This window comes from Xiphophorus couchianus, chromosome 23, assembly GCF_001444195.1.
Source record: "Xiphophorus couchianus chromosome 23, X_couchianus-1.0, whole genome shotgun sequence".
NCBI classification, from domain to species: Eukaryota; Metazoa; Chordata; class Actinopteri; order Cyprinodontiformes; family Poeciliidae; genus Xiphophorus; species Xiphophorus couchianus.
In genome coordinates, this window is record NC_040250.1 from 6876622 (window position 1) to 6903130 (window position 26509).

Here is a 26509-nt window from a genome sequence, read left to right on the forward strand (position 1 = left end):
GCTGCAGGATTGTCTGCTACTGCTGTTCGTCTGCTGGTCTGTACTGGATCAGAGTTTGCATTCAAGGTAGCCACTTAGTTTAGCCTCACGGATCCTAATCAGAATAATCAGAATTTTCTCTCTGGCTGCTGCGCTGTTCTCTATCTCCTCAAACATGCGTACTGGAATCAGAGCACGGACTACTCGTTACACAATATAGACTAAATTTAACACAAGTAATGGCTCATACAGAAACATTCTAGCATTCATCCATGTGGTGATGCACAATGATCAAGGCTGTGAAAAGAAAATCAAAATGCAGGGGGGCCCTTTTGCACATTTAGTGCTGCCAAACAGAAAATAACCCACAAACCGCTGCCATAAATATAACGAGCAGCACCGAAAGCAGAGAGGTCTGAGATATGGGCTCGGTTTTATCAATGCCTCCTGACAGATGGAGTCGGGCAGCTTGTGGGAGCAGGAAGCCCTTTCGGCTGCGCTCCTGTGGAGATGTGTTTGTGAAGAGCAGGTAGGGCTCCATTTTACACTGAAGGAGAAAGTGTTTGAATTTCAAGAAGGTAGATGTCTTATCTAAAACTTAAAAGGAAGAGAAAGACAACCATAAGAAACCCAACAGAAATAAATAATAATGATGTAACTTTTAACGCTACATAAAGTTGAACTTTAACATAACTTCACATAAATATCAACATCTCATAGAGGAAAATGCATATCCATCCTCTATGTGATAAAAGAGTTTTGTATTTTTAAACCTAGAAATAGAAATAAAAGGTTGGCTCTTTAAAAATTACAACAAATTTCCAGGAGTTTTTTTTTTCCAAAAGGTTATATAACATGTGACTCTAAAGGAATTTCATTTAGCTGCAAAAATGGTTCTTTGGAATATAAACATCGCAGATTCCTGATAAAGTTTAAAATATTCTAATGTATTAGTTTGGTATTATTTCTGTAGCCTCTTAACAAGTGATAAAAGTAACTTGTAGTAACTTGTAGTTTGCAGTGCCAGGGAATCTCCCAGTGAATTCTTGCAATTTGGAAGCAGTATAGCATTTTTATAATGTATTTGTAACTGTACCTGAAATCTAAGTCTAAAGTTAGAAGCCTTAGACTTTTAGACACATAACACTGAGAATTATAACATTTTCTTTGACTGTTTTATGAGGTTTTCCTGACTTAGAAGAAGTCATTTAGTTAAAATGTTGACATGGCTCTGACATTCTTTCAGCACAATGAACCAAAATGCATGCCAAAAATGTTCTATTTTCATATTTTCAAAGTTTATTGCATGTTCTAAATTACTAGTAAAATGATTGTGAAAGTTAATAATTTTACATTTCAATTTTTAAAGGTAGTTGACAATACAAAAGTGTACAAACTGCTGTTAAATGTAAAAATGCAACCATGTCAACCATGTGACATGTATCTTGTTAAACTGAAAAAAAAGACTAGAAGACATGTAAAAACAAAAAGGTACAACATGCATCCTGTCTTAGTGCGCATACCCCAAACTAGGGCACTTTTTAAATCAGTTTCAGTCTTCACCCTCATTAGATACACACCCAACATTGATTATTGCAATTATGTTGTATCCGTAGGAAAGGTGAGCAGTTTAATTTTAATTTTCCAGACATTTTCTCTTTTGAATCATCTAGCAAAGGCCAGAGGCAGAGTGGTCACAAAGGATGATCTCATTGCACACATCAGTGAGGAAGAAGTCAACACTGTGGCATGATCTCCTGCGTGGAAAAATAAGTAGGATCGCAAACCAGCAGGGATTCACCCCCCAATATCCCCTTCAAAAAAACATTACATATACAGATAAAGATAGCAGTGGCAGCATAATGAATTGGGGTGAGTTATCATCAAACAGACCAGTTTTTTTTCCAAGGTGAATGAAATTATAATCAGGTCAAATTGAAATATAATCTGACTCAAAAGCTTCAGGTGTCTGTTTAAGGGTGACGATGAGGAGGGATTTTATTTTCTAGCACCACAGTAAGTCCAAACTTACTATATGAGAGGAAAACTAAAGATTTGTAATAGTCAAGCCAGAGTACAGAACTAAATCCAACATAAAAAAGAGCTGTGATCTAGAGATGCTACTAATATTAGCTTTACGGTGTGCACACTTATGCAGTCAAGTTATTCCACCTTTTTAGTTTAGTTTGACCTCTAAAAATGATCCATGTATGAAGAAACGGTTTTGAAATGATTTTACATGTAATTTTCTGACTTATGGGGGTGTACACTTTTGTGAGTCAGTCTTTGTGGACTTGGATCAAAAGTTTGGTTTACTTTATAACTTCTGTGCAGAAAGTTAGTCAATTATCAAACCCGAGCTGTTGCAGGAGCTTCAAAAGGTTTTGATCAAACAGCAACTCCAAGAAACAACAAGTCAAACAACAGGTGTGAGTAGGGCTGGACAATAAATCAATAACAATTTACACTAAGATATAAAGATGATCCATATCAATATATAACACATCTAATAGAATATTCAATGATTTCACTGAACTCAGGGATAGGACAGGATAAACCATTGCTTCTTTCTGCTCCCGTTTTGAACAACTTGTGTTTTGTTTTACATAATATTTTGCTGGAAATATTAAGTTGTTACTAATGTTTTTTCCCATGTATTTTTTTTAATTGTTCGAAATAGAGAGAGAAAGAAGTAAAGAAAGAAATAAATGAGGAAGGAAAGAGCAATCTCCAATCCAAAACTGCGCAGCACTCTGGGAGATGTAGGCAGAGGAAAGACTTTAGTCAACCATTCACAACCAGCTAAGCAAGGGTTGTAAAATCAACTAACTCACTTGCTCTTTGGTTACCTAGCAACAACCTGCAGAGGAACTGGTGGTTACCTAGCAACAACTTGTTGAGTAACTTACGCTGTGGCAGATTAAGGTTTCTTCACCGTGCCTCATAACTGCTTAAAATAAAAAACAACAAAGTGGAGTGAAAACTGTGGATAAAACAGGTCACACCTCCAGTTATTCAGATATTTAAAACAAAAAACTAATAAATAATTATCAATATTGACTGATATTAAATGCTTACATGGAGATATGTTTTTCAGCCATATTGTGCAGCCCTAGGTGTGAGTAAATCATTAAAGTTGCATCTTCCACTCCAAAAATATGCACCGAAATCCCAAGTCACAATCACAGTGTATGAAACTTTCCGACTGGACTCAAACGACCCGCTGGTCATGGAAAATAAGAGGCTCTACCACACGTTGCACCAACATTAAGCTGTCACATACACATGAGGTAGGGAAACATTTACATGCAAACATAAAGAGAACTAAAACAGGAAATCACAAAGGTCACCCTGCGACCCCTTCCAACCCTCCCCTCTCATTCACATATTTTTGTCGTTGTTATCCTCTGAGTCTGTTTTTGCTTGCGTCATAGTGTGTTTTATTACACAGCTGTGGCAGTATTTACTGCTGATCAGGAAGCTTTCCTTTTCCCTGGTTCTACTCTGTCTTAGGCCAGATCCAGATGCTGAGGTACAGAGAGGAGGGTTAGCTAAGTAAGGCGTGGTGGACTAGGTTAGTACCTGCCAGAGAAGGGGAGTGGACCTTGGCACAGGGGAGCAGGGGAAGGACAGAAGCCTCTGTAGTGGGCCTGGGGCGCCTTGCTATCCCCAGGTTTGTGGATGACACTGTAAATAGGTTCAGCTCTGCTGTGGGGTACAGGAATCACAGTGAACGGGACAAGTGTAGGACACAAAGAAAGCACACATACCAACAAAGATGCGACAAATACTCATACGACTCATGTAGACAGATTGTACAAGGACATAACAGGGCAACATAACAAACATTCACCCGGGAAAACACACACACACACGCCCACACACCAATAAACAGGGGGAATACAGCCCTCTCTCCCCAGAGCTCTGGGTTAAGCTGACTCAAAGCCTCGTGGGACAGTCCAATCAGGCCCTTATGAATGCTACTTCTGATCCACTAGCTGGATATGAAGTCAAAGGTTAAAACACAGTCATAACAAGTACAAGAAGTGACAAGGAGCTTCTCTCAGCACACAGCCACCGCACGCTGTCCAGCTATGATGTAGTGTGCACCGCCACGGCCCCAATGAGCTGACATTTGGAAATTAAGCCTGTGTTTCTTTTTCCACCATCAAGCACTTCATGAGGATATTTAAAACTACTGCTCAAGCATGTATCATCAGAGTCCCTATGACAATACATGTGAAGCAAAAACAAAATGGAGGCCACTGGCAACTGAAAGAAACCCAAACGAAACATAAAAATACTCCCTAGAGACATGAAACAGGTGCGCTCCACAGCCATGTTACACCAGGCAGACACAACTATGATTGTTCAGAGTTATTGTTGTGACAGCATTGAAAAAACGAGAGAATCAGCCGTGGTGGGGATAAACTGGAAGTTACCTCGTGAAGTCTTCCTCCCCAAGCATGTGGCGGGGGACGGGCGAGTACCTTGACGGGGTGACCTGGGGCGGTGGATACACCGGCTTTGGCTCCATCGCCCCCATGTAACTGTGGCTGACGTGGTTGTCCACCATGGTGGGGAAGGCTGGAGGGAGGGCCAGGCCAGTAGGGAGAAAGAAAGAATGATTAAAACAAAAGCGCTACAAGTAGTAAAACAGCATCTGTGAAGCGTCATGGCATGTTTAAAAATCAAAAATGCCATCTATTGTTGGTTAGGTAAAGATAATTTCAAAATATTGGCTAGCACTTTATTTGAAGGGGTGTGTATACGAATGATATGACACTGTCATAAACATGATGGAAAATAATGACACTTTTAAGACAAAGTTGCATTAAAAGTGTCATTATTTACCAAATGATACTTCATGACAACAGTTATAAACATCCACAAAGACTTCTTCATGCTCATTGCTTCATCAGTGTGTGCCATACCAGGCCTGTCACAATACGTAATAAATCAATTAATCGCATGATCAATTATTCAAAGTCAATAATTTTCATTTGCAATATTTATTGTTTTTCCTCTTTTCTCTCTTTCTACCAAAAACTGGATGATAAAAGTCTGCAGTCTGGTGCTTTGGTCTCAACTAGACCTTTTTTTGAAGGATAATTTTGTTTACAGAGACTTCATAATTTATTTTATGTTATTTCTTTTGCTTTATTTATTTACTTTGGATATTTAAAATATCTTCCAGTTAAAGTGTTAAATATTCATTAGAATTAAATGTTTATAGATATTTAATATTGAGTTCTTGCATTTTTATGTGATTGTCATGATATTATGTTAACAATGGTCTCAAAACAACAATATTATCATTTATCGCAATAACTTCTGGGACAATTTATCATCCAGTAAAATTTGTTATCGTGACAGGCTTGTTCAATACTATTATTGTAATATTTTTTGGCTATTTCTAGTGTTAAGAACTTGTTTTTTATGCTAATATGTCCAACTGTCTAAAATTTGGACAGAGTCTCACAATAGCCAAAGCTCACGCAGGACAAAGATGACGTTGCCCAAAATGCCAAAGGTCACAGATGAGAAAAAGATAAAAGAAATAAAAAGGCTTATATCACACCTAATGACGTCTTTGCAATATTTACTAATATTATCGCCATTGCAATCTTAGTGTATGTAATTATCTAACTCTAGGTCATAAAATAACAGTCTGTCTTTATCAGTCAGCGTCTCCAGACACACAAAAACTTTCTCTCATATTGTACCAGACCAATTTGAGTTGAGATTATGCAGAAGTGGATAAAATGTCTAAAAAAATTATGTTAAAAATTATCACCTTTTCTTATGCAATACTAAAAGTAACAGTGTGAAGGTTCAGAGCAGCTGCTCTTGTGTGGAAAAATCTTGATCTTTACTTATTTACAAATTAATCTGATTCTCTATCAAAACATTCTTAAGCCATTTCTTCTTGAGTTTTGCAAAAATAAATAAATAAATAAAGGATACATTATAAGCCTGATGTGTATTTGTGACAGGATAATTTTTTTAACTTACTCTATTGATATTTTCTCTTAGAAGAAAACTGGTTCTTGCACAAAATTTCTTTCTTTATTTGAATACAATCATTTAGAGCAATGAACGCAACTGTACCAATTTCAAACAAGTTAAGTATTAGGAAACAGATCTGGTTGCTGCTCTAAACCAAGGCTTTGCTGATCATATTAAATACAGTACAAGAGGATGCTGTGCATTGAAGACAAGACAGGAACATATTAAGAGAAACCACAATCAATGAGAGTCCCACTCTGGTCTCCTGTAACATTAAATCACTGCTCTGCTGAAATCTGAGAAGCTGCAGCTCAAGATCGTGGGCTCTCATGAGCAGGTGGGATGTGAGAAACCATCCACACTCTGTGGGTGGCAGAGAACTGTGCTTGTCGTTGCTGTGGGAGAAACTGTGTGTGTGTGTGTGTGTGTGTGTGTGTGTGCGCGTGTGGGGGTGAGAGTATGTGTGTACAAGCATTTACTACATGCAGTATGTGGGTGTCTGGGCATTGCAGTTTGAGCAGAGAACAGTGATCAACTCCTAAAAACACAAAAACTTTCACGACGAAGATGGAAAAGATGCAAGACGTATTGTGAAGGTCTTCCTCTTGGACAGGAGAGGAGGATTCAACCAACAGGTCGATTCAGATACGTACTGCTGGAGTAGTCGGGAGGGGCGTACATGTCGTTCAGATGCACGGGTCCTGGCTTGGCCACCTTGAGGTAAACCATATCAGAGGTGTTCTTCAGCGCAGCTACCGCCTCCTCATGACGCACATCCTGCAGCACGATGTTGTTCACCTGAATGTGTTGGCCGTCAGAGAATAAAAAAATACGAGCTGTGACAACATCACAAAGCTAAGATGGTAATGATTCATAGCTGGTAGGTAATATGAGAGTTAATTTCATCAGCAAATGGAAAATGAAATGCATGTTGTGTACACTGGGATTGATAGAAGTAAAACGGAGCATTTCTAAAGTATTTCAGATGAGACTGAAGTTTTTAATTCATCCCTCTTATTATAGTTTTGTTAATACTGAAGCAACAGGTTTAAAGATGCTACGGAGAATGCAGAAGACCAGGTCTTAAAATAAGATCAAAATTATCTTTAAACAAACAGTAAATCCTGACATTTCACTAAAAGAAAATGAGTAACACTTTGAAAGTCAGATTTAAGAGCGTGTCGAACTGTGTTTGTAATAAATTAATTTGATACTGTATAATTTATCAAATGCCTTTTGAGATGTTTTCAAATATTTTTGTTTGAAAGCATCTGCAAAGAAGTAAGACTTCTAATGTGTTTTGTATTTGTATTATAAAGTATGGACAACTTTTTGCCATATGTCCACAAAAAGAAACTTTATATTAGATTTCTTTAATGAACTCTACATTACTAATTGTCCTCACAACCAGATTGATGAACGCCTGAAACAGTTTCTCTAAAATCACTGCTGACGTGTTTCGTCCTTGGCTATGTGTAACGAATACTCAAACAGTCAAATGCAATTGATCATCAGCATTCGCCTGCTACTTAGAAATATTATTCCAATAAAAGGAGTGAGTAGGGAATGAGCTTTTCATTTATTGCTTTGGGATTTTGTTCAGTTGTTTCGCATAAAATTTACTGCAGTTTGTGATGTCATGAGCCTTTACTTTCACACGACACACTGCAGTGCAATGAAAAAGTATTCCCTCTCTCAGATCATCAAACAAATTTTAGTGTCGAAGGTAAAAGCAGTTTTTAAATGGAGGGAATTGTGTGAAAATATAACTACCTCCCTTGTTAAATTATCAAATTAACTGTCATCAAACCAACCACAGTTTATTGTATTTTAAGTATCTAACCACACCTGACAACTATCAGATCTGTAGAGTTTAAAACAAAAACACATAAAACCTCCCTGGTGACATGAAGTGGGCTATAAAATCTCCAAAATGGCAGTTGGGAAAGGAAACAAAGCCATTCCTAAGATTGAGACTCTAGTAAACCACAGTGAGAGCCACTATTCACTAACAAAGAAAAACATTTAGAGGTCAATCTTCTCGAGAGAGGCCAGTCTACAAAAACATACTCTAAGAGTCCATCTGCGACTCATGCAGGAGGTCAGAAAATAACCAAGAACATCTAGTCCTCAACAAACCTCGCTGGTCTCAGTTAGAGTTGGAGATTATGATTTCTAAATCATGATCTAAAAAGGAATTTTGATCACCAAGAAGTTTTGGGAAATAGTCTGTGGACTGATAAGACGTAACTGGAGATCTTGTGGATGTCATGTGTAACATATGGTGCAAAAAACCCAAAATAGTTCAGCAAAAGGCCATCATTACTGACAATGACAAATGTTGTGGATAGTGCGTTGGTCTGCAGCTGCTTTGCTGCTTCTGGAGCAGAAACCTCTTGCCATATAACTGTAGCTGAAAATCTTGAAGGAAAATGTCTGGCTGTCAGTTCCTGACCTTAAGCTCAAAAACCACTGAGATATGCAGGAGAACAATGGTCCAAAATCTACAAACAATTCCACCTCTGAATGGCTTTGAAATGGCCTCATCAAAATCTGGACCTAAATACATTTGAAACGCTTTGGCATAAAGTTATACAGGTAGTTTATGCTCAAAACCCCGACAAAGTTACTGAATTAAGAAATAAATTAAATTCTCATTTGAAATTTTATTTTACTTCCTAAAGGGAAATTAAATGGAACTAATATTAATAAAAATTTCTTCAAAAGTTATTGTAGGTGAAGATGGATGTGGGCAGGAAAACTCTCCTGTAGCGGTCTGTTTTACAGTGAATTTGAAAAAGCCTCTGACTAAAGACACTCTGTTTTTCAAAGACAGTCTCATGAAGATAATAGTCAGGTTAGTGTATAATTTTCTTGATTTGATCTAAAATGGTTTATTACATTTATATCAAATTGAAAGCAAAAACAAAATAAATCTGTAAGAGTGTATTCACCTATATTCACCTATATAACAAATAAAATCTGGTTAACAGCCAGATGATTGTCATTATGTCATAATATGTAGGAATTTAGATTTAAAACAAGTTAGATTTTTTTTTAAAATCAAGTATTTTGGTTTGAAATACAGATGTGTGAAGTGAAGTCTCATACAGCTAGCAGTCGGTCTCCAGTCTGCAGTCGTCCATCTTTCTGGGCGGCTCCTCCTTCTATGATCTTGGTGATATAAATGCTATTGTCTCCAGGAATATGCTGGTTCCCAATTCCCCCAGCAATGCTGAATCCCAGTCCTGGTTGGGAAACACAAAGCGGGACAGTCACCGCATGTACAAATAATCAGCCTCTCAAGTAAATGTTGTTTATGTCCCAGAGTCTGACCTTTGGGGCCCTTCAGCAGGTTGACCTCCAGGATGGTCTCTGGGGGGGCCTGCCTCCGTCGGACCAGCAGCCGCACCACAGGCCCCGCCTCCTTCAGGGCTTCCACCGCTCGGCTGTGAACCACCTCGGAGACGTCCACCTCGTTCACACGCAGCACGCAGTCATTAACCCTGAGAGAGGTTCAGATGCATGTCACAAAGCCCCAGAGGTGGACAAAGTAGCACTACTTTAACATATTTTTACTCAAGTAAAAGTAAAAAGTAGCCAGCCAAGAAATTACTCATGTAAGAGTAAAAATGTATTTCGTAAAAAGTTCATTTAATATTTTAAAATGACATTATCAGACGGACTAAAATATAAAGCTAAGTTGAACTTTTTTGTATTTTAAGGGCAAAAATTACAATAATTTATATAAGTAACAAAAAATTACAAAATCAGGCAAAAGAAACTTTTTCCAAATCACTTTCTTTAACAAAAAACTTATAAAACTTTAACAAAAACTGCAGGTGTATGTCTGTGTCTGGTGATTTATTGGTTAAAACATGTTTGTTTTCATTCAGTGGGTAGAAAATCCAGAAATAACATTATTCAAGTAAAAGTAAAAAATACAACATAGTCCTAAAAGTTCAAAAAAGTCACTCAAGTAAATGTAACTGAGTAAATGTAACTAATTACTACTCAACTCTGCACACCCCACTGTGTTTGATCACTAGCGGAACAAGTCAGCGTCGGGCCGGGGGCGGGGCTAATGACCGGGCTCTTTATACCCAAATAATAAAGCTCATGATAATTTAACTTTACAACATAGACATGCCCGCAACAGCGGATCTTACAAGTTTCACCACCACAGGGAGCAAATATATCATTCTGAAATCCATCTGACATGAAGTACAACAAACCAAGAGAACAACAGAAACATCAGGCTACTGGTCACTAATGATGAAACAACACAAATTCAAATCAGTTCAGAACCGCGGATGGGTTCGGATCATTTGACACTTTATCAATTTCAACTCAGAGCCTGGAGCAGCACGCGTTGAAGCGGGTAAGCAGAGGCACGCGCCGCATGTCGCAGCGCCTCATGCACCTCTGGATCTTTGTAACTCGGTGTGGATCGCGCGCGCTGCCGTTCACACAAACTGGACGATCTGGAAGATGCTCTTCCAGGTGGGTCCAATGTAAACCTTAACTATAAATGCCAGACCGCTGTCTTGGCTCAAAAAGCTCAACCAGAACTGTTAAAAACGCAACTATAACTCAGCCTTCTGTCCCTGACATCACCGCTGTACCACTGACAGAGAGAAAAGGGGATGTAAGCTAGGCGGCTGGGTTGATACAATTTACAATCAGTCCACAGTTAACTCACACTTTGTAAATAATGTCAGAGTTGCTACCTGTAACTAGTTGCTGGGCTGGCAGTTTAGGCGGATCTGAATCACTGCCAATAAAAAAGTCCGGTTCATCTCCAAATTGAGGAACAAAATATGCGTCCAGTTTTTGGCTTTTCCTTGCTCTATTTTTTCCATCCTTTTCACTTTGCCGCTCCATGGAGCTCCACTCATGTTAACTTAGTCCGTAGAAATGCTCCAGCTAGTTTGCCATCTGTTGCCAAGTGACTGATGATGACGTTGGTGGGCGGCTGGTGACAAGCTTTACCCAGAATACACTTGGAGACAATATGGACAATCCACTTGTAATTTTGTATGTCATAAAGTTAAATGTAAATAAAACCAGTCATGTAGTAGCACAACATTTTATTCAATATTTTACACCCACTATGTCACTACAATCAGTTGGTCCTGTAAAGTTTTTAGCAACCATGAGTCAACAATGACTATGGCAGCCGACTATATGATCTACTGGGGCACCATGCTATATAATAACATATAAGAGGGTCCCCCTTCTCCAGCTCTCATCAGATGTGATAAAGGAAAGTCATATTCAGTCTCCCATGGGGCTGCCATCCCCCCCAGCCACCCTGATGCTCCGCCCCTGTGTTTGATGCATAAAACACAGGGAGATCCAAGTAGGGCTCCTATAATCAGAGCACTCCATATCATAATTTTTTACATCTCACAGACTTTGTTTTTTTTTTTTTGCATTGAATCATAAGTTTGAGGAAGCACACAGAGCCAAGAGGCAGAGAGCTGAAGAAACTCTGCCTCCCACACAGCGCTGGCTGGCGGGACACAGTGTTGGTGAACGCTAAAGATGTGAGCAGAAAGGTTACAGCAGGAGGAGGATGGAGAGCGCAGCTGAGCTCGAAAAGAGCAAAAAAAATATGAACGAGGTGGGGAGGAACGAGGTGAACTCACCCCAGCCGTCCGTCCATAGCAGCTGCTCCTCCAGGGATTATCTTGGTGATGAAAATCCCCGGATCATCGGGAATGTGGGGATTGTCTATTCCTCCAGCAATGCTAAAGCCCAGGCCGGAGTTCCCCTGAAAACAGGTTGGGATTGGTGTTTTCATTAGAATGCAGAAGAAGAAAGAGCCCACATCATGTTAGCTTGTGTAAAAGTATCCGTACCACTTTAATTGTTTTTACAGGTTTGTCATATTACTACAGAGACCCCTGAAGGACAATGGGGAAATGTTTGCTTCTGCGCTGCCTCACAATCAATATTGCAATCCACTGCAGAAACACAAAACATTAACAAGTATTTTGGTCTAGTTTCTAGGACAAATATCTTAGTACACTTCAAGTACAACAAAACTAACTTACAAGCAACTTTTCAGCAAAAATATTGTGGCTTGTTTTAAGTCAATAGCTTCTTAATTTTGATGTTTCCACTAGCAAATTATTTGCCTTATAAAATGGGAAAAATGTCTTGTTATAAGTGAAATAATCTACCATCAGATCTTTTAAAATCTATAGTCAAAAATTATTGACTTAAACCAAGTGGAAAGGTTACTGCTAAGTCAGTTTTGTCTTACTTCAAGTGTACTAAGATATTTTCACTTGAAACTAGACCAAAAATACTTGGTAAAATGTTGTTTTTTTTCTGTTTGCAAGTGTTTGCATTCCCTTCCAATTCATTCTCAAACACACCTCGGTCTATTTTGTGTGCAGTCACAGTGATAACAAATGTTAATTTAAAATTGCACATATACCTTTAAAGATCTTTGGTGATAGTGTGTTTATATTCTTAAAACCTTTGTACAGAAAACTGGTTGAAAATCGATCTTTTAACAGCATGTTAGGTTTTGTAATATCTTTTGATGGAGATGGGATTGGACATGAAAACGTCTCTTTATTAAACCTTCGAACCAAAAGATGCAACCAAAACTGTCATATGTTAATATTACAATGTGAAATAACTCAAAAATTGTCAAAATTGTTTTTATTTTACTCCTTTTGTCCTTTTGAGATCCAATTTTAACTGTTTTGCTTCTGCATTTTGGGCATCAGTTTGTTGCATTTATCCAAAAGAAAAAAATCAATTGAAATTCAGATAACTCACAAACAAGATATTAACATATATGACAAAACATTATATTGTAACAAAAATACTTTCAATATTCAAGATGTCGCATGAATTGACGACTAAATAAATTATTGCGAGGGAACAAAAAGTCTTGTATGGGAATGCAAAACGTTTGCGAGATAATGCGAAAGAAAACAATCCACCCATGTCCCCTGTGGGACTCCGTACTTTACAACCACAAATATAAAGGATTTTATTGGGAACACAAGCAGTAACAGTGGAAGGAATATTATGAATGCTTTTCAAATATTTTTTATAAGTAATAAACTGAAAAGTGTGTTTATTTATATCCAGCCCCCCTGAGGCAACACTTTGCAGAATCAACTGCAAGTCTTTTGGGGTGTGTCTCTCTACCAGCTTTAGATCAGGAGCCTGAATGTTTCCAAAGTTGGTATCTCTAACTAAGGATGCCCTGATGCAGTTTTGAGCATTTGGCTGATATTGATATTAACCCGACGCGATATCAGCACGGCTCATGCATACTTTTATTACTTATTTTGTAGTGTGTAGCATGTATTTTTCTACAAAAGGAGATATTTTAACCTTTTTACACCACACAAATAGCACATATAGCCCACTTAAAATAATTTCTGTTGCATGACTGAGTGCCTCTAGGTCTCTGAAGTAGACCGACACTGCCACCTCCAGCCATTCTCATCCCTTTGACTTCACAGGCCCCATTCGGATCCAGCGGGCCGAGGCACAGTGCTGCGTCTCACAGCCGTGGCCGCAGAGATAGGCAGCAAACAAGACAGCTGAGAAAAGACTTCACTTTATTATTTTCTATAATTAATGAGAAACAGTCGCAACAAATTAGGACAGAGTGGGGCTGAGGCTTCACAGCAGTGCTGCTGCAGAGCAGGAAGGAGAAGCTGTACTGGACCACCGAACGTTGCACAACCACAGACCCTGAAAGGTGCAACTCTGCATGCAGAAATGCCACTTTAAAGTAAACGGGCCAGAAATATGCTGTGCACTTATTCAGAGATGCATCAACATGGAGGTGGAATAATCAGAGTAGAAACGTAAAGCTTCCTCACTTCAAGTTGAACTGCTCCTGCTAAGAGCAGCAGATAGGAGAGCACTTTTCATTTCTCCTGTCTGCAGATGGACTATATAAAAAGACTTGCCTCTTACTCGCATGATACGTCACACATAAGAGTCATTTACTGTACTGACGTATGATCAGCAGCTTCACAAACACAGTTTTCTTCTGTATGTACACACATAAAGCTTTATGTGAGTTCTTCAAGCTCATTTGACAAAGAATGAGCTGCGTGCTACCACCTAGTGGGGAGAAATCCCTTACGCAGGAAATGTATCAAAGAATAAAATATAACTTACCCTCTCTAAAATGATTTCCTCATATTTAAACATCCCGTCGCTTCCGTTTACCTGTTGAAACAAAAACAAAAACGTCACAATAAGGATGATGAATATTTAGATTTTTCAGAAAAATAAAACAGAGGAAAAATGTGGGTGAAATCTTTAACAGCATCTGTTTGTAGAAAGAACCATAAATAATTTATTTACAAAACAGAGTGAATGCATTCTCCAAATGGTGTTACAAACAGACAAAATGGCATATGTGACAATGGAGAACGCGCTTTAAACAGAAGGCATTCACGCTATGAGGGGGAGGGCTTTTTTTCCACACACAAACATACAAACACGTCCATGCAGAACAGAAAGTCAGAATAAGACGCATCCTTACTGTACAGCAGACAGCGAGAGAAGATACTTACATAAGGGCCTGCATCTAGTGAGTCTGCGTTGACAATGATGGGGGGAGGGTTGGCCTGTGAATATGAAGAGAGGCACATTAGCTCGGTGTGCGAGGCTGGAAGAGGCACAGACGTAATGAAGTGTGCACAGTAGTGTTTGGGATGCCATAGGAACCGCCAACGAGGCTCGGTGGGACTGCGAACGCAAGAAGAGACGAGTCAGAGGAAGGTGTGAGGACTGAGAATGAGGATTGGGCTGGAGAGACCGCCGTTTATTACCTGCCACAGCCAGATGCGCTGCACACACCTCATAAAGTAAACCCGCTTGTGTCTCAGCTTACGGTACGACACGTTTACACCAGTCTGATATATGATTGATATTGTGATTAATTGTGATAAAGTTAAATTTCTCACTACTTGGTCACTAAAACCGTTATCAGTTATGAACAACACATCAAATATATTATTAGCATGTCCCACAAAACAAAACAGGCCAATAAATATTCCATTCAAGCACACCTTTATGATCACAATTTATGTTTAATTGAGCTCTAATGGTTTAGTGAGGAAAACAAGATAAAAAATATTTGTTCTTATCTATAAACTAGTCCTTCAAACTGTCATTTCATCCATCCATCCATTTTCTGTACACCCTTGTCCCTAGTGGGGTCAGGAGGTGCTGGTGCCTATCTCCAGCTAACGTTCCGGGTGAGAGGCGGGGTCACCCTGGACAGGTCGCCTGTCTGTCGCAGGAAAACACAGACAGGACAAACAACCATGCACACACACACTCACACCTAGGGAGAATTTAGAGAGACTAATTTACCTGACAGTCATGGTTTTGGACTGTGGGAGGAAGCCGGAGAACCCAGAGAGAACCCACTCATGCACAGGGAGGACATGCAAACTCCATGCAGAAAGACCCCGGGCTGGGAATCGAACCCAGGACCTTCTTGCTGCAAGGCAACAGTGCTACCAACTGCACCACTGTGCAGCCCCAAACTGTCATTTATTGATATTTTATATTAAACAATCCACCATTTATTGAAGTTTTTACTTTTACTTTCGCCTACTTGACAAACATTTTAAGGTTTTTCCACTGAATGACATTTTAAATGAAATAATTCTGGTGATGCAAATTCTAGTAATAATTGTAATGATTTTTTAACTGTCTAACAGTGCATGTAAAGGAAATCTATAGTTGGATGGACTGATTTAATTGGTACTGATTCAGTTGAAATCATATTTTTACATACACTGTTTCAAACACATATGGAAGTACAGCGCCAGTGTTAATTTGGAAGATGTATTTGTGGATTTAACTCCCTTGCTTGATGTTTTGAGATGTTTCTTTAATATTTCCACTTAATTCTCAGTAAAAAACCCAAAGAATGATGCCTACAACAGAGATAGTGTTCTGAATCTTGGAGTCTTCCACGTTTTCCTCCAACTCTAACAATGGTCGACACTTCAAAGTTTTGTTTCATATTGCTTAGGTCGTTGTCCCTGAGCGAATTTCTAAACTGTAATCTGACTTTTTTATGTAGCTTTCTGAGTAACTGCATCATTTGGGGTTCCTTCAATTTTTACAGACACAATATTATGGTACGTAAACTTAAAGGTGACCTGCTGTTGTGATTCCTTGAACAGGTTAGAATAGATCTACGCTTTACACAAACATGTTCAATACATGTTTTGCACAAAATCATTCATAGATAATGAGATTTTAATCTGCTTACTTCAGCCTACTTTGAAATTGCAGCTTGAGCTGTTTTAGGGCCTCTTGTCTCTTTAGATCTAAACACGATGCTATGCTGTTAGCCTCGCCTCCCAACCCAACATTTACATTTACATGTAAAAATGGTTACAAACAATTACTGTACATCTTTGAAAAGCAGAAATGGAGCCTATTGCACAACCAACAACAATGCAGCAAGTGATTTTTGGATGGCAAGTCAACAACAAAACATTTATCTGTGAAGCAGGCATTGTACAGTGCAGACAGCAGTAAAACCAGCTGACCAAACACAATGGAGCTCCACCTGGGTTGCTAGGTAACAGTGCAGTGCCTGTGAAATGTGGCTTAAATATCAGGAAGTTTTTGAAATGACTCATTTTCCAGACACCAAAATACATTAACTTGTTGCCATAAACAGATGGGTAGTAGTTTAAGCAGTTGGCCTTTTTTTCTCTTCTTTTTTTTAAGAAACAGTTGAAACCAAAATGTAAGTATAAAAACATGCAAAGCATAATTTTTGCATAGTAGGTCCCTTTTAAGACTTGGGAATGTAGAAGCACTTTAAAAAGTTATTGTTCTCTTTATTCTGGCAGTTGAAATAAACCTAAAAAGTGAGGAGGCAGTGAAACGATGTGTCGGTTTAAATAGTGCATGCAACCATCTGTTTTCAGCAACACTCAGCTTTTGAACTGGTTGAAGAGTAAAAAAACAAAAATGTTGGGTAATTTTTTCAGTCAGGAGGTTGATGACCATTTAATTGTCTCGACTGGATCTTTTAAGGTCATCAATATGTCACACTGTGATGAATCTTTTGCTCTGTTGTTATTGTTGAAACTAACCAAATATCAGATTAATCAACAACCCTCATTCTTAGTCATACCCCGCTGGTAACCTTTGTTTAATTCTGCTCATGAATTTTTTATTTAATGCATAATATGCAGATTTTTTATTGTAATCTCTAAACCCTCTGTTAGACTCCTTCCATTTTAGTCTCATAGATGATTTTGGATGAAGTATGAATATTAATCAGAGTTTTTGTCCTAAATTAAAGGCATTGATTTTTCACTTCCAAGAAGCAATTTCATCTAAAATCAAGTGCAGCATATAAACTTTAAAAAAAAAAACAAATATAAAAAGCAAAGAAACAATGACACTATCAGCGCTTGGCTCCATTCTGCCACCTGGTGTTTGTGTTCCCCTTTGGGGCTGCAGGTTGACTGCAGAGAGAAGCGGCAGAAATAGAAGAAGAGAGTGAGCTGGATACTGGATGGTTTAAAAACAGTTTAAATCTTCCAACTGGTTAGATTTTTCCTTGACTGATTGGGATGTTGTGCTTAATGAGATGCTGACAGCATTGCCTGGGGATGATGGGTCTCTGGAGGTCCAACCAGATATGTAGCGATCTTTCCTTAAGTTTTCTCCACTGCATTCATTCTTACCCTTCACTTACAGTAACATTGTTAGTTCTTTCTATACATATGGATACTCCTAGTAAAGATGAGTAAAAAGGCTTAAAATAATGCAATCTTATACTGCAGCAGCATATCAACACGCGAGCAAAAACGTACATTTACTTACAAGAGAAAAATATCCTTTCACAAACTTAACAACAATCAGCAGTTCCTCCATCTTTGCCAACCACAATCTCCCTAAAGACAAGTAACTTTTAAAAATCATATATATGCAGCTCTGGAAAAAAATTAAAAGACCACTTAAAATGATCAGTTTCTCTGAATATGCTCTTTATAGGCATATGTTTGAGTAAAATTAACATTGTTCTTTTATTCTATGACAACATGTCACTAAAATTCCAAGCAAAGGTTTTGTACTTATTTGCAGAAAATAAGAAATGGTCAAACTAATGAAAAAGATGCAGTGCTTTCAGATCTTAAATAATGCAAAGAAAACAAGTTCATATCCATTTATAAACAACAATACTGACTCAGGAACAGAAATCAATACTTGATGGAATAACCAGGAGGTTTTCAATGGGGTTCAGTGCAGTGGCCTCTCCATTTTTTCCAGAGCTGTGATTTTAAAGTTGATCAAAGAGTCTACAAGATTTTAAGTAGTTGTTAGAAAAAGGTCATTGGTCAAATTCTTTGTGTGACTATGTGAAAAAGCCCAACCTCGTTCCTTGTATTTTCTAATAAAGCCAAATGCAGACAAAGATCGGGCAGAGTTGATCCCAGACAGTGTTTGACGGCGGCTTTCCGCGTCTGGGCTCAAATTCTCCTCTTCTGCAGAAAGGAAAAGTAACCTTTGTCTCTGGTTGATTCTTTGCAAGTTAGGAATTAAAATAAACCTATCAGTAGTAATGGACAATAGTAATCCACTTTTAGTTTTAGAGAGGTAAAATACAAAGTGACACAGAGGCCCATCTCTTTTTGCCACTCCAAAATGACAAAGACAAGAGAAATTAATTGTTAATTGAATTTATACACACAGTTTTTCCCTTCCTTCCTTCTTCCATTTTGTGCACAAACAAACAATTGTGTATCAATTTATTTTGCACATTTATTCACAGCCTTTACATGAAACCTTTTTCAGCTGAATGTGATTCAGCTCTCTGTTTTGGAAAGGATTATCTTATATAAATCAGGACCCCTGATCAAGCCAAACAACCTTGGAGTGATGTTCTGCTGTCAGATATTATTTATTCAAGATGCATAATCACATTTTATTTTAGAAAATTATAAAAAGAGAATAGAAAGTGACCAAAAAGAACAAAGGTGGTGAAATGACCAAAACTCACTTACTTTAGAAAATCGCTTCAGGTAACGGCTATAAAGTACTGCTACAAATAAATATGACACAGGTCATGATTCAAAAAGCATTTTATAGATTTTTTCTCTGGCAGTAATTGTGGAAATTGCTTTTGTTCAAACAGTTGAATATAATTTTTTGAATTATCTCATTTTGTTTTCAAAAGGTGCAGTTCTAATCTTTAGTTATACGTAAAGGTCTGCTTTCACATCCTCCATTAATGTCAAATCCTCCTTAGGTCCAGACAATTAAACAAAGCAAACTATATAAAATGAGTTTCAGTTGATTAAAATAAAAGTTAAAGTACATTTGAGATAACATAAAGTAAGTGACAATTCATCACATCGGTCAGTGAAGTTCAGCCAGCTAAAATGAACTCACAGATATTAAAGCTAATGACATGAACGTTGATTTTTCATTAACCAAAATTTATCACTGTGCTACTATCTCCCACTACTCTCCAATTTGCATTTTTGCAGTTTATTAGCTTCAAACTTTGTTTTCTCTCAGTTTTTTTCTTCTCAATGACTCGATGCAATCTGCTGGATTTTCTTGGACAGAAAACTTTCAAAAATAATTTGAATACTGAATTGAACCAGGATTAATTGGAATGTAAGCCTGATTGAACTGAAAGGACTTTTACGATAATGTGTTGTAAATTGGCACTGTTTAAACAGCCTGAAATTAATTTAATTAAAAAATATTTCTAACTCATCCCTACACACACACCTGAAAATACACACACACTTCCTAGATGAAGCACATTTAGCAAAAAAGAACAATAAATGTTTTAATAATGTAACTTAGAGACATTGAGAATGTAATGTTTCTATGCTCAACAAAAGGTTGAAAACATTGAATCAAATCAGTATCATTAGTGTATACGTATTCTTATAGTGCTTACACTGTGTTCAATACAGGGTGATTCCACTATTTACTGACTGGACATGTACAAAAGCAATAGAAAACTTTAAAAAAGTTCAAATGGAGCGATATGTTTATTTAGTGAGCACTTGTGCCTCCCCACCAGCCTGTGCTGCCCTGGGCATTGAGCTATAATGAACATTTTTTTTTTATTTCAACTGCAAGGGTCTTGTAATAAGAATCTTGTTATGTTGGAACCACCTCTTGCACCTAGATTTTACTTTTTGGTATATCCATAAACGATTCAAGCACCATTAAAGTCTCTGTTTTTAATCAGACACAAAGTCCTATTGAGATTTGCATTAAAAGTCCATTAAAAGTGTGACAGCCGTAGTAAACATTCATGAAGTTTCCTTCATGAATGTTGACATTGTCATGTCTTGTTTATGACAATGTCATGTCAGTCTTATGCACACCCATTCAAATAAAGTGTTACCATTTCAATTGATGGCTGATTAACAGGGTTTTGCTGAATTGTCATTATCTGAATGGGTTGTGTTGAGGCAGAGGAACATCTAAAACATGTAGTCAGTGTGGTTTGCTAGAGAGTTTCCTCCATTTCTCCAACCTTTCCCTCCTCTCTGTGTGAAGCTTCCTGCTTCTGAAAGTAGCTGTTAATGGAAATGTGGGGTTGTAGGTCTGGCCCGCTCCTCTCAGTGGTGAAATGCAATGACTCCAGACAGCTGTGGATGCTGCCCTCCCCAAGTCAGCACAATCGGGCCTTCGCTGTAATCTGCATATGGACTAACAGATGGTCACGTCTGCAGTTGTGCTGTACATTTCGGTAAAAAGACCCCAATCGAATGCCCCCAAAAATCCCAAAGTGATTATAATCTTGACAACATCTGTAGCAGAAGAGTTTATGACAGCTGGTATTTTAAATCAGAACAATAAAACCAAGTTGATACGGGGAAAAAAAGAGAGAGATGAAACAACGCCTCAGGGCTACACAGGAAACACACTGACCACTGTTGTCCCTGAATGACTGTCAGAGCAAGCTACTCAGTCCATTACTGAGACAACATGTGACAAAACACACTATTGCAGGATGATGGCTGCGGTGCTTATCCCAGCAATCATACCGGAGCACTGAAGCCCTGTGGGATCACCGAACCTACATGCAGCAGCATTATAACAACCTGGGTTTGCAGCTTAATCCCGCTACCTGATTCCCATGTATCAAGCAAACAGAGGGGAATAATGCAACGTAATCTCAGCAGGAGCAATCACAACATGGGTTTGTTTAATCATTAATGTTCATGTGTCTTCAATCGTACTGGAAAGGCCCTCAATCCCACTGCCCTCATGTCTCTGTAATCCCATAAAGAGCATAAAGATGGCTGACTGACGGCAATAACATCTGACCGGTTTATTGGAGAGGTTGTGTTTAAATGTTCCCTCAGAGGACGACAAATTGAAGACAGAATCTGACTGAAATTATCTTAATTTTCCTGCCAATAGGCTGGTGTAGGATCAGAAGAGGATAGGGATGTTTGGAGTGTGTTGCAGGTGAATGTGGGTCAGGCAACATCAAAAAAGCAGTGGCAAAAAAGATTACAGATGTAGGTCAACGCCTGAACAGCAAACCTGGACTTTACTGAAGTCTCTATTATGTAATACTACGGGTTCATCTCATAAATGGAAATTACATAGACACTAAATAATTTTAGTAATTCAAATCAATAATTAAACTCATTTATTATATAAGATATATTTTGAAAGTTTATGTTAATTTTGACGATTTTGGCTTGGTGCCAATGAAAACCCAAATTGTTTGTTTACATTTAGATTAAACCACTAAAAAGTGATTTTGTCAGGACTGGGTTTTCTCTGTGTTGATTTGAGTTTTTCTGTGTGTTTATTTTGGGTTTCTGTGTCTCTGAGTCTCCGTGTTGTCCTGTCTACCCCTTGTTTGTTCCCAGGTGTGTCTCGTTCTGTGATTACCCTCTGTGTATTTAATGCCACCTGTGTTTCTGTGTCTTTGTCGGGTCCTTGTCTAATCTGTCGCGCTGTTTAGTTTGTCGTCTTGTCCATTCGTTGCTACCAGTGTTGAGCCTTAGCCTTCCGCTCAGCTGTGCTGCCTGGTTTTTGGACTTTGGATTTGTGTTTTTCCATCATTAAAATCATTATTTTCCTCACACCAGCCTGGGTCCTCAGTGTCTGCCTCACCTCCTCACACCGCAATTCATGACAGATTTTTAATATGGAGATTTTGTTTACGGGCTTCAAAATTCTGGGAAAATCTACTAACTTTTAAACTGTTCAGCAGTCAGTCAATGACTCCCTCCAGAAGACAAAAAATCACAAATGAAGATGGATTCAGAAAGTTTTATCGCTGCATGTTGTAAGTTGAGTGGAGGGAAAAACTGTGCTAGAAAAAGGCACACTAGAAACAGAAAACCACAGTATTGAGAGGATTGTAAGCAAAAGCTTGTTCATGAGTTTGGGGAAAAATTAACAGGGTGACATAGTCTGAAATATTCCGACTTTTCTTAAAAAATATATTTTTAATGGTCCTCTGTAATTAGTTGTGTCAAAACTAACAGTTAAAATGTATCACTTAAATGTAAAATAAATCAATAAATCAACTCTTGATATCAAAATGACATATTTGAATTTTTCAACATTAATTTAATATATCAAAAAAGTGGTTGAGATAAATCCCCTCAATTAATATAAGAACAATGTCTTTCCTTCGTCCCCAACACTGAACTCAGCCGCTGCTCCTCTCACCAAACTCTGCTAAAATCTTCTTGTTTTGACAAAAGCTATAAAAGCGACATGTGTGAACCTGAAGAGACATGTTTAAACACCACCATTGTTGCCACCTTTGACTGAGACTGCTTATTTGAACACAAATATATTAGCAAATGATCAGCTGCACTTCAACACCTGGACTGTTTAATATTCTACAGCAGACTACAAATTAGTATAACTAGTTTAGAAGAACAAAGCTGCATTAAACACAACAAACCTGATCAGAAATGCTCAGTGGGGCTTGTCTAATATCTGTTAAGCTACACGTCTCACCTGAGGAGGCAACTTTAGCAGGAACATATTACAGTAATAGTTTCTGTATGATTTTAGCCGGTTCTGTTATCGCCGTGGAATAGTTTAGGCCCAATCTTCTTTAGGGCCTTGGTTCACTTTGTTGGGATTTGTTCGCAGACGTTTCTGCTGAAATTCATACCAGTTTAACTACTATAAAAAGTCCTTTGTTTTTGTTCTGGGAGCGATTTGAACATTTTGAACCAAATCATGCTCATTCATCTCAGGAGCAGAGACTCTGTCTTTGTCTCCCATCTCAGCCAAAACGGTACTCAAGTAAGAGTAGAAATACTTTAACATATTTTTACTCCAGCAAAAGTGAAAAGTAGTTGTGCAAGAAATTACTCAAGTAAGGATAAAAAAAAAAGTATTTGGTAAAAAGTTGAATCAAGTACTGAATAACTGATCAAGACCTCATTAATTTAATATTTTAAAATGACATCATCAGACAGAACCGAATTATAAAATTACGTGGAAATTTGGGTATTTTATAAACCAAAATGAAAATAATTAATTTAAGATGAAAGAAAATGTTATTCAAATTAATTTCTTTCAATGTAAAGCTATGAAACTTTAAGAAACACTTCAGGTGAGTGTCTATCTAGTTAATATTTGGTTAAAACAAGTTTGTTCTTCATTCAATGAAGTTACTCACAGTGAGTAGAGTGACAATAGTCATACTTCATAATAAAATTACTCAAGTACAGTATAGTAAAAAAATACACCTAAAAGTACATTTTTTAATAGATACTCAAGTAAATGTAACTAATTACTATCCAACTCTGCTCCTTCCTGAATGTTCATATATAATTGTTTCAACAGATTAGTATGGTACCTGAGAGTGCCAGACAGTGACAAGGTTATGCGTCTTTTTATGTTGTATATGTAAATATAAGCACCAACAATATCACTGTATACTTTTCCCTTGTCACCAGATCTAAATTTCTACCTTAGTTTGGTGAATTAGTTCACTACAACTATCATGAATCAAATACAGCAATACCATCAGTCTAAGTCCTTCATGTTTTTATCTTTACAAGAACAAATACTATATATGAGAATGTGATGAAGTAGTGTGACCGCTTTAACTTTCAAGACAGATGTTTTTCTTAATAATGCAACCATAGCAAATGGCAGATGGAAGGAATTTACAGCTGGCTTTGATCCAGTCACAATGCAAGACAGCTGATCCAATCACAATGGATCCTGCGAGCGTTTTTGGCTTAACAATTATTATTTCTTCATCAGATAGCAATCACGTTAACTGAGAGAAGTCCCAAATGATTTAGCATCACAAATCCTTGTGAACAAAGGATTTTGTTACAAGCTTGTAACAAGGCAACAAGGCAACAGCTCTAGTTGGTAGAGCTGTTGCCCTGCAGCAAGAAGGTCCTGGGTTTGATTCCCGGCCCGGGGTATTTCTGCACAGTCCAAAAACATGACTGTCAGGTAAATTGGTCTCTCCAAATTCTCCCTAGGTGTGAATGTGAGTGTGCTTGGTTGCTTGTCCTGTCTGTCTCTGTGTTGCCCTGCGACAGACAGGCAACCTGTCCAGGTGACCCCGCCTCTCACCCGGAACGTTAGCTGGAGACAGACACCAGCACCCTTCCCAACCCCACTAGGGACAAGGGTGCTAGAAAATGGATGGATGGATGGATGGATGGATTTGTGAGGGACAAACAGATACTTGTTTATTTAGTTGTTTTTTTTCCCTTCACTTCTAGGATTACAGAAGCTTTGGCACAACATTGTGTAAACACCCTGGGCTGAAAAGCAGCTAAAGCAAGCGAGCATACCAGACGCAGAGACCTCATGTACAGACAATGACAGTAAGTCCAGACTGCTTCCCCAGCGTGAGATTATTACAAGTCCCAGCTGACCAACAGGAATGATGAAAGCACTCTCTTTCTCCTGCTCCTAAGGTCCAGTCACCCATCTGTCCAACACACTTCTCTATTTATCAATCTCATGTCTCGTTAGCGGTGACCGTCTCTTGTCTTTCGGCGTTTCCGTGTTTGCATATCATGTCCCTCTCACGTTGCATCATGCGGCGCTCGCTTGGCTTCAGACCCTCGGGACAGTAAAGCGACAAAGACTCCCAGTAAACCTTGGCAAGCGCAGGGCAGAGGCTTCATCCAAAACTGTTAAATAATCAATGCGTTCCCATGGCAACCAGCACTTCTATGGTATTGGCTGGTAAGCCTGTTCAGCCACCGCCCCTTCCTTCATCTCTCCAGCTTCTCGCTGCTGCCTCACTGCAGTTAATGCAGTTCAGACATGAGGCATAAAGTGGATGTTGCTCGTCGTTTTCAGGGCTTCCCTACTAAGATCAGATGCACACATGCATTTCCTCAAATCACAACAAATCCTGAGTCTGTCTGCCCCTCCTTAAAGGAATATGTAGAGATTAGTATGGAAAATCTGGTAATGTAGTGAGGAAAACTGGCTCAATTTGAGTTTTCTGAAGATTTGAATCAAACCCTGTGATGCACACATGCATCCTCTGCTGCCCTGGTTTAGATGGTAAATTTAGTAGACATTACTTGCACTGAACAATAAGGATAATCAGGATTAATCTAAAGCTGATTAATACCGTGGATGACAGTTATTAAAATAAAAAAAAAATGCTTTCATGTGAAGTTTTTGCCATCTTGGTTCTATGCTGAATGTAAGTTATCCATTGGGGGATCTAAATGAGTTTAAACATCCAACTCACCCAATATTTTAAGAACTGTAATTTGAATACTTTCCCACATTTTTGTCACTTTACAACCAAAAACTTGAGTGAGATTTATTGGGATTTTATGTGACAGATTTACACAAAGTGGTGTATATTTTAAAGTGGAAGTGAAAGGATCCCCTTTTCTCATTTTTGGATGCATAAAAATCTTAAAAAACATAGTGTTTTATTTTATTCACCTGAACTGAGTCCATACTTTTTTCCAGTTCTTTTCTTTTGACCAATTTCTCTGTTGCTACTTAAAAAGTATCTCCTCATCATGATCCTGTCACCACCTTGTTTTAAAGAGCGAATTTGCATTTAGGCCAAAAAGGTCACTTTCTGTCAAAAAAGGCCACATTCTTCAACATGATTGCTGTGTCCCCTGCATGGTCACATGGCGAACTCCAAAATGTGTTCATGCAAAGATTAAATTACACAGATAGACTCTATTTATTATTTCTGAAGGTAACTACCTGCACTGAATTTTATTTAAGGGTGCAGCACAAGTGCATGCTCTATTTTCATATTTAATTTTCTTTTTAAAAAATTCTTTATTTTATAATAACTTTTGTATTTATACCCAAAACTACAAAAATGATACAGGTTCAGAATGAAAAAGAAAAACAGAACAATAAACATTTGCATGTGCCTTCTGTTGTACATTAACTCATCAAGACCCTCCTAGTAATAAAACTAACGGTTCATTTTTTATTTTCATTCCATTTTACCACGTTTTCTTTGGTCTATTCTATCATGTTCCAATAAAACAGATAAATG

General features: G+C 38.1%; 1 protein-coding gene across 9 annotated transcripts in view; it reads right to left on the reverse strand.

Moving 5' to 3' along the window:
* The window catches only part of dlg3 (discs, large homolog 3 (Drosophila)), a 115657-nt gene that overhangs the window by 41212 nt on the left and 47936 nt on the right, over nt 1-26509 (reverse strand). For 5 of the 9 annotated variants that reach the window (XM_028009550.1, XM_028009549.1, XM_028009551.1 and 2 more), the window contains 8 exons: nt 14556-14609; nt 14155-14205; nt 11640-11764; nt 9325-9494; nt 9100-9236; nt 6642-6786; nt 4422-4584; nt 3562-3687 (listed from right to left, as the gene is read on the reverse strand). In XM_028009550.1, coding sequence (XP_027865351.1) covers nt 3562-3687; nt 4422-4584; nt 6642-6786; nt 9100-9236; nt 9325-9494; nt 11640-11764; nt 14155-14205; nt 14556-14609 — 971 coding nt within the window. The remainder of the gene's footprint in view (nt 1-3561; nt 3688-4421; nt 4585-6641; nt 6787-9099; nt 9237-9324; nt 9495-11639; nt 11765-14154; nt 14206-14555; nt 14610-26509) is intronic. The other 4 variants (XM_028009554.1, XM_028009553.1, XM_028009548.1 and 1 more) reach the window with 3 other exon arrangements.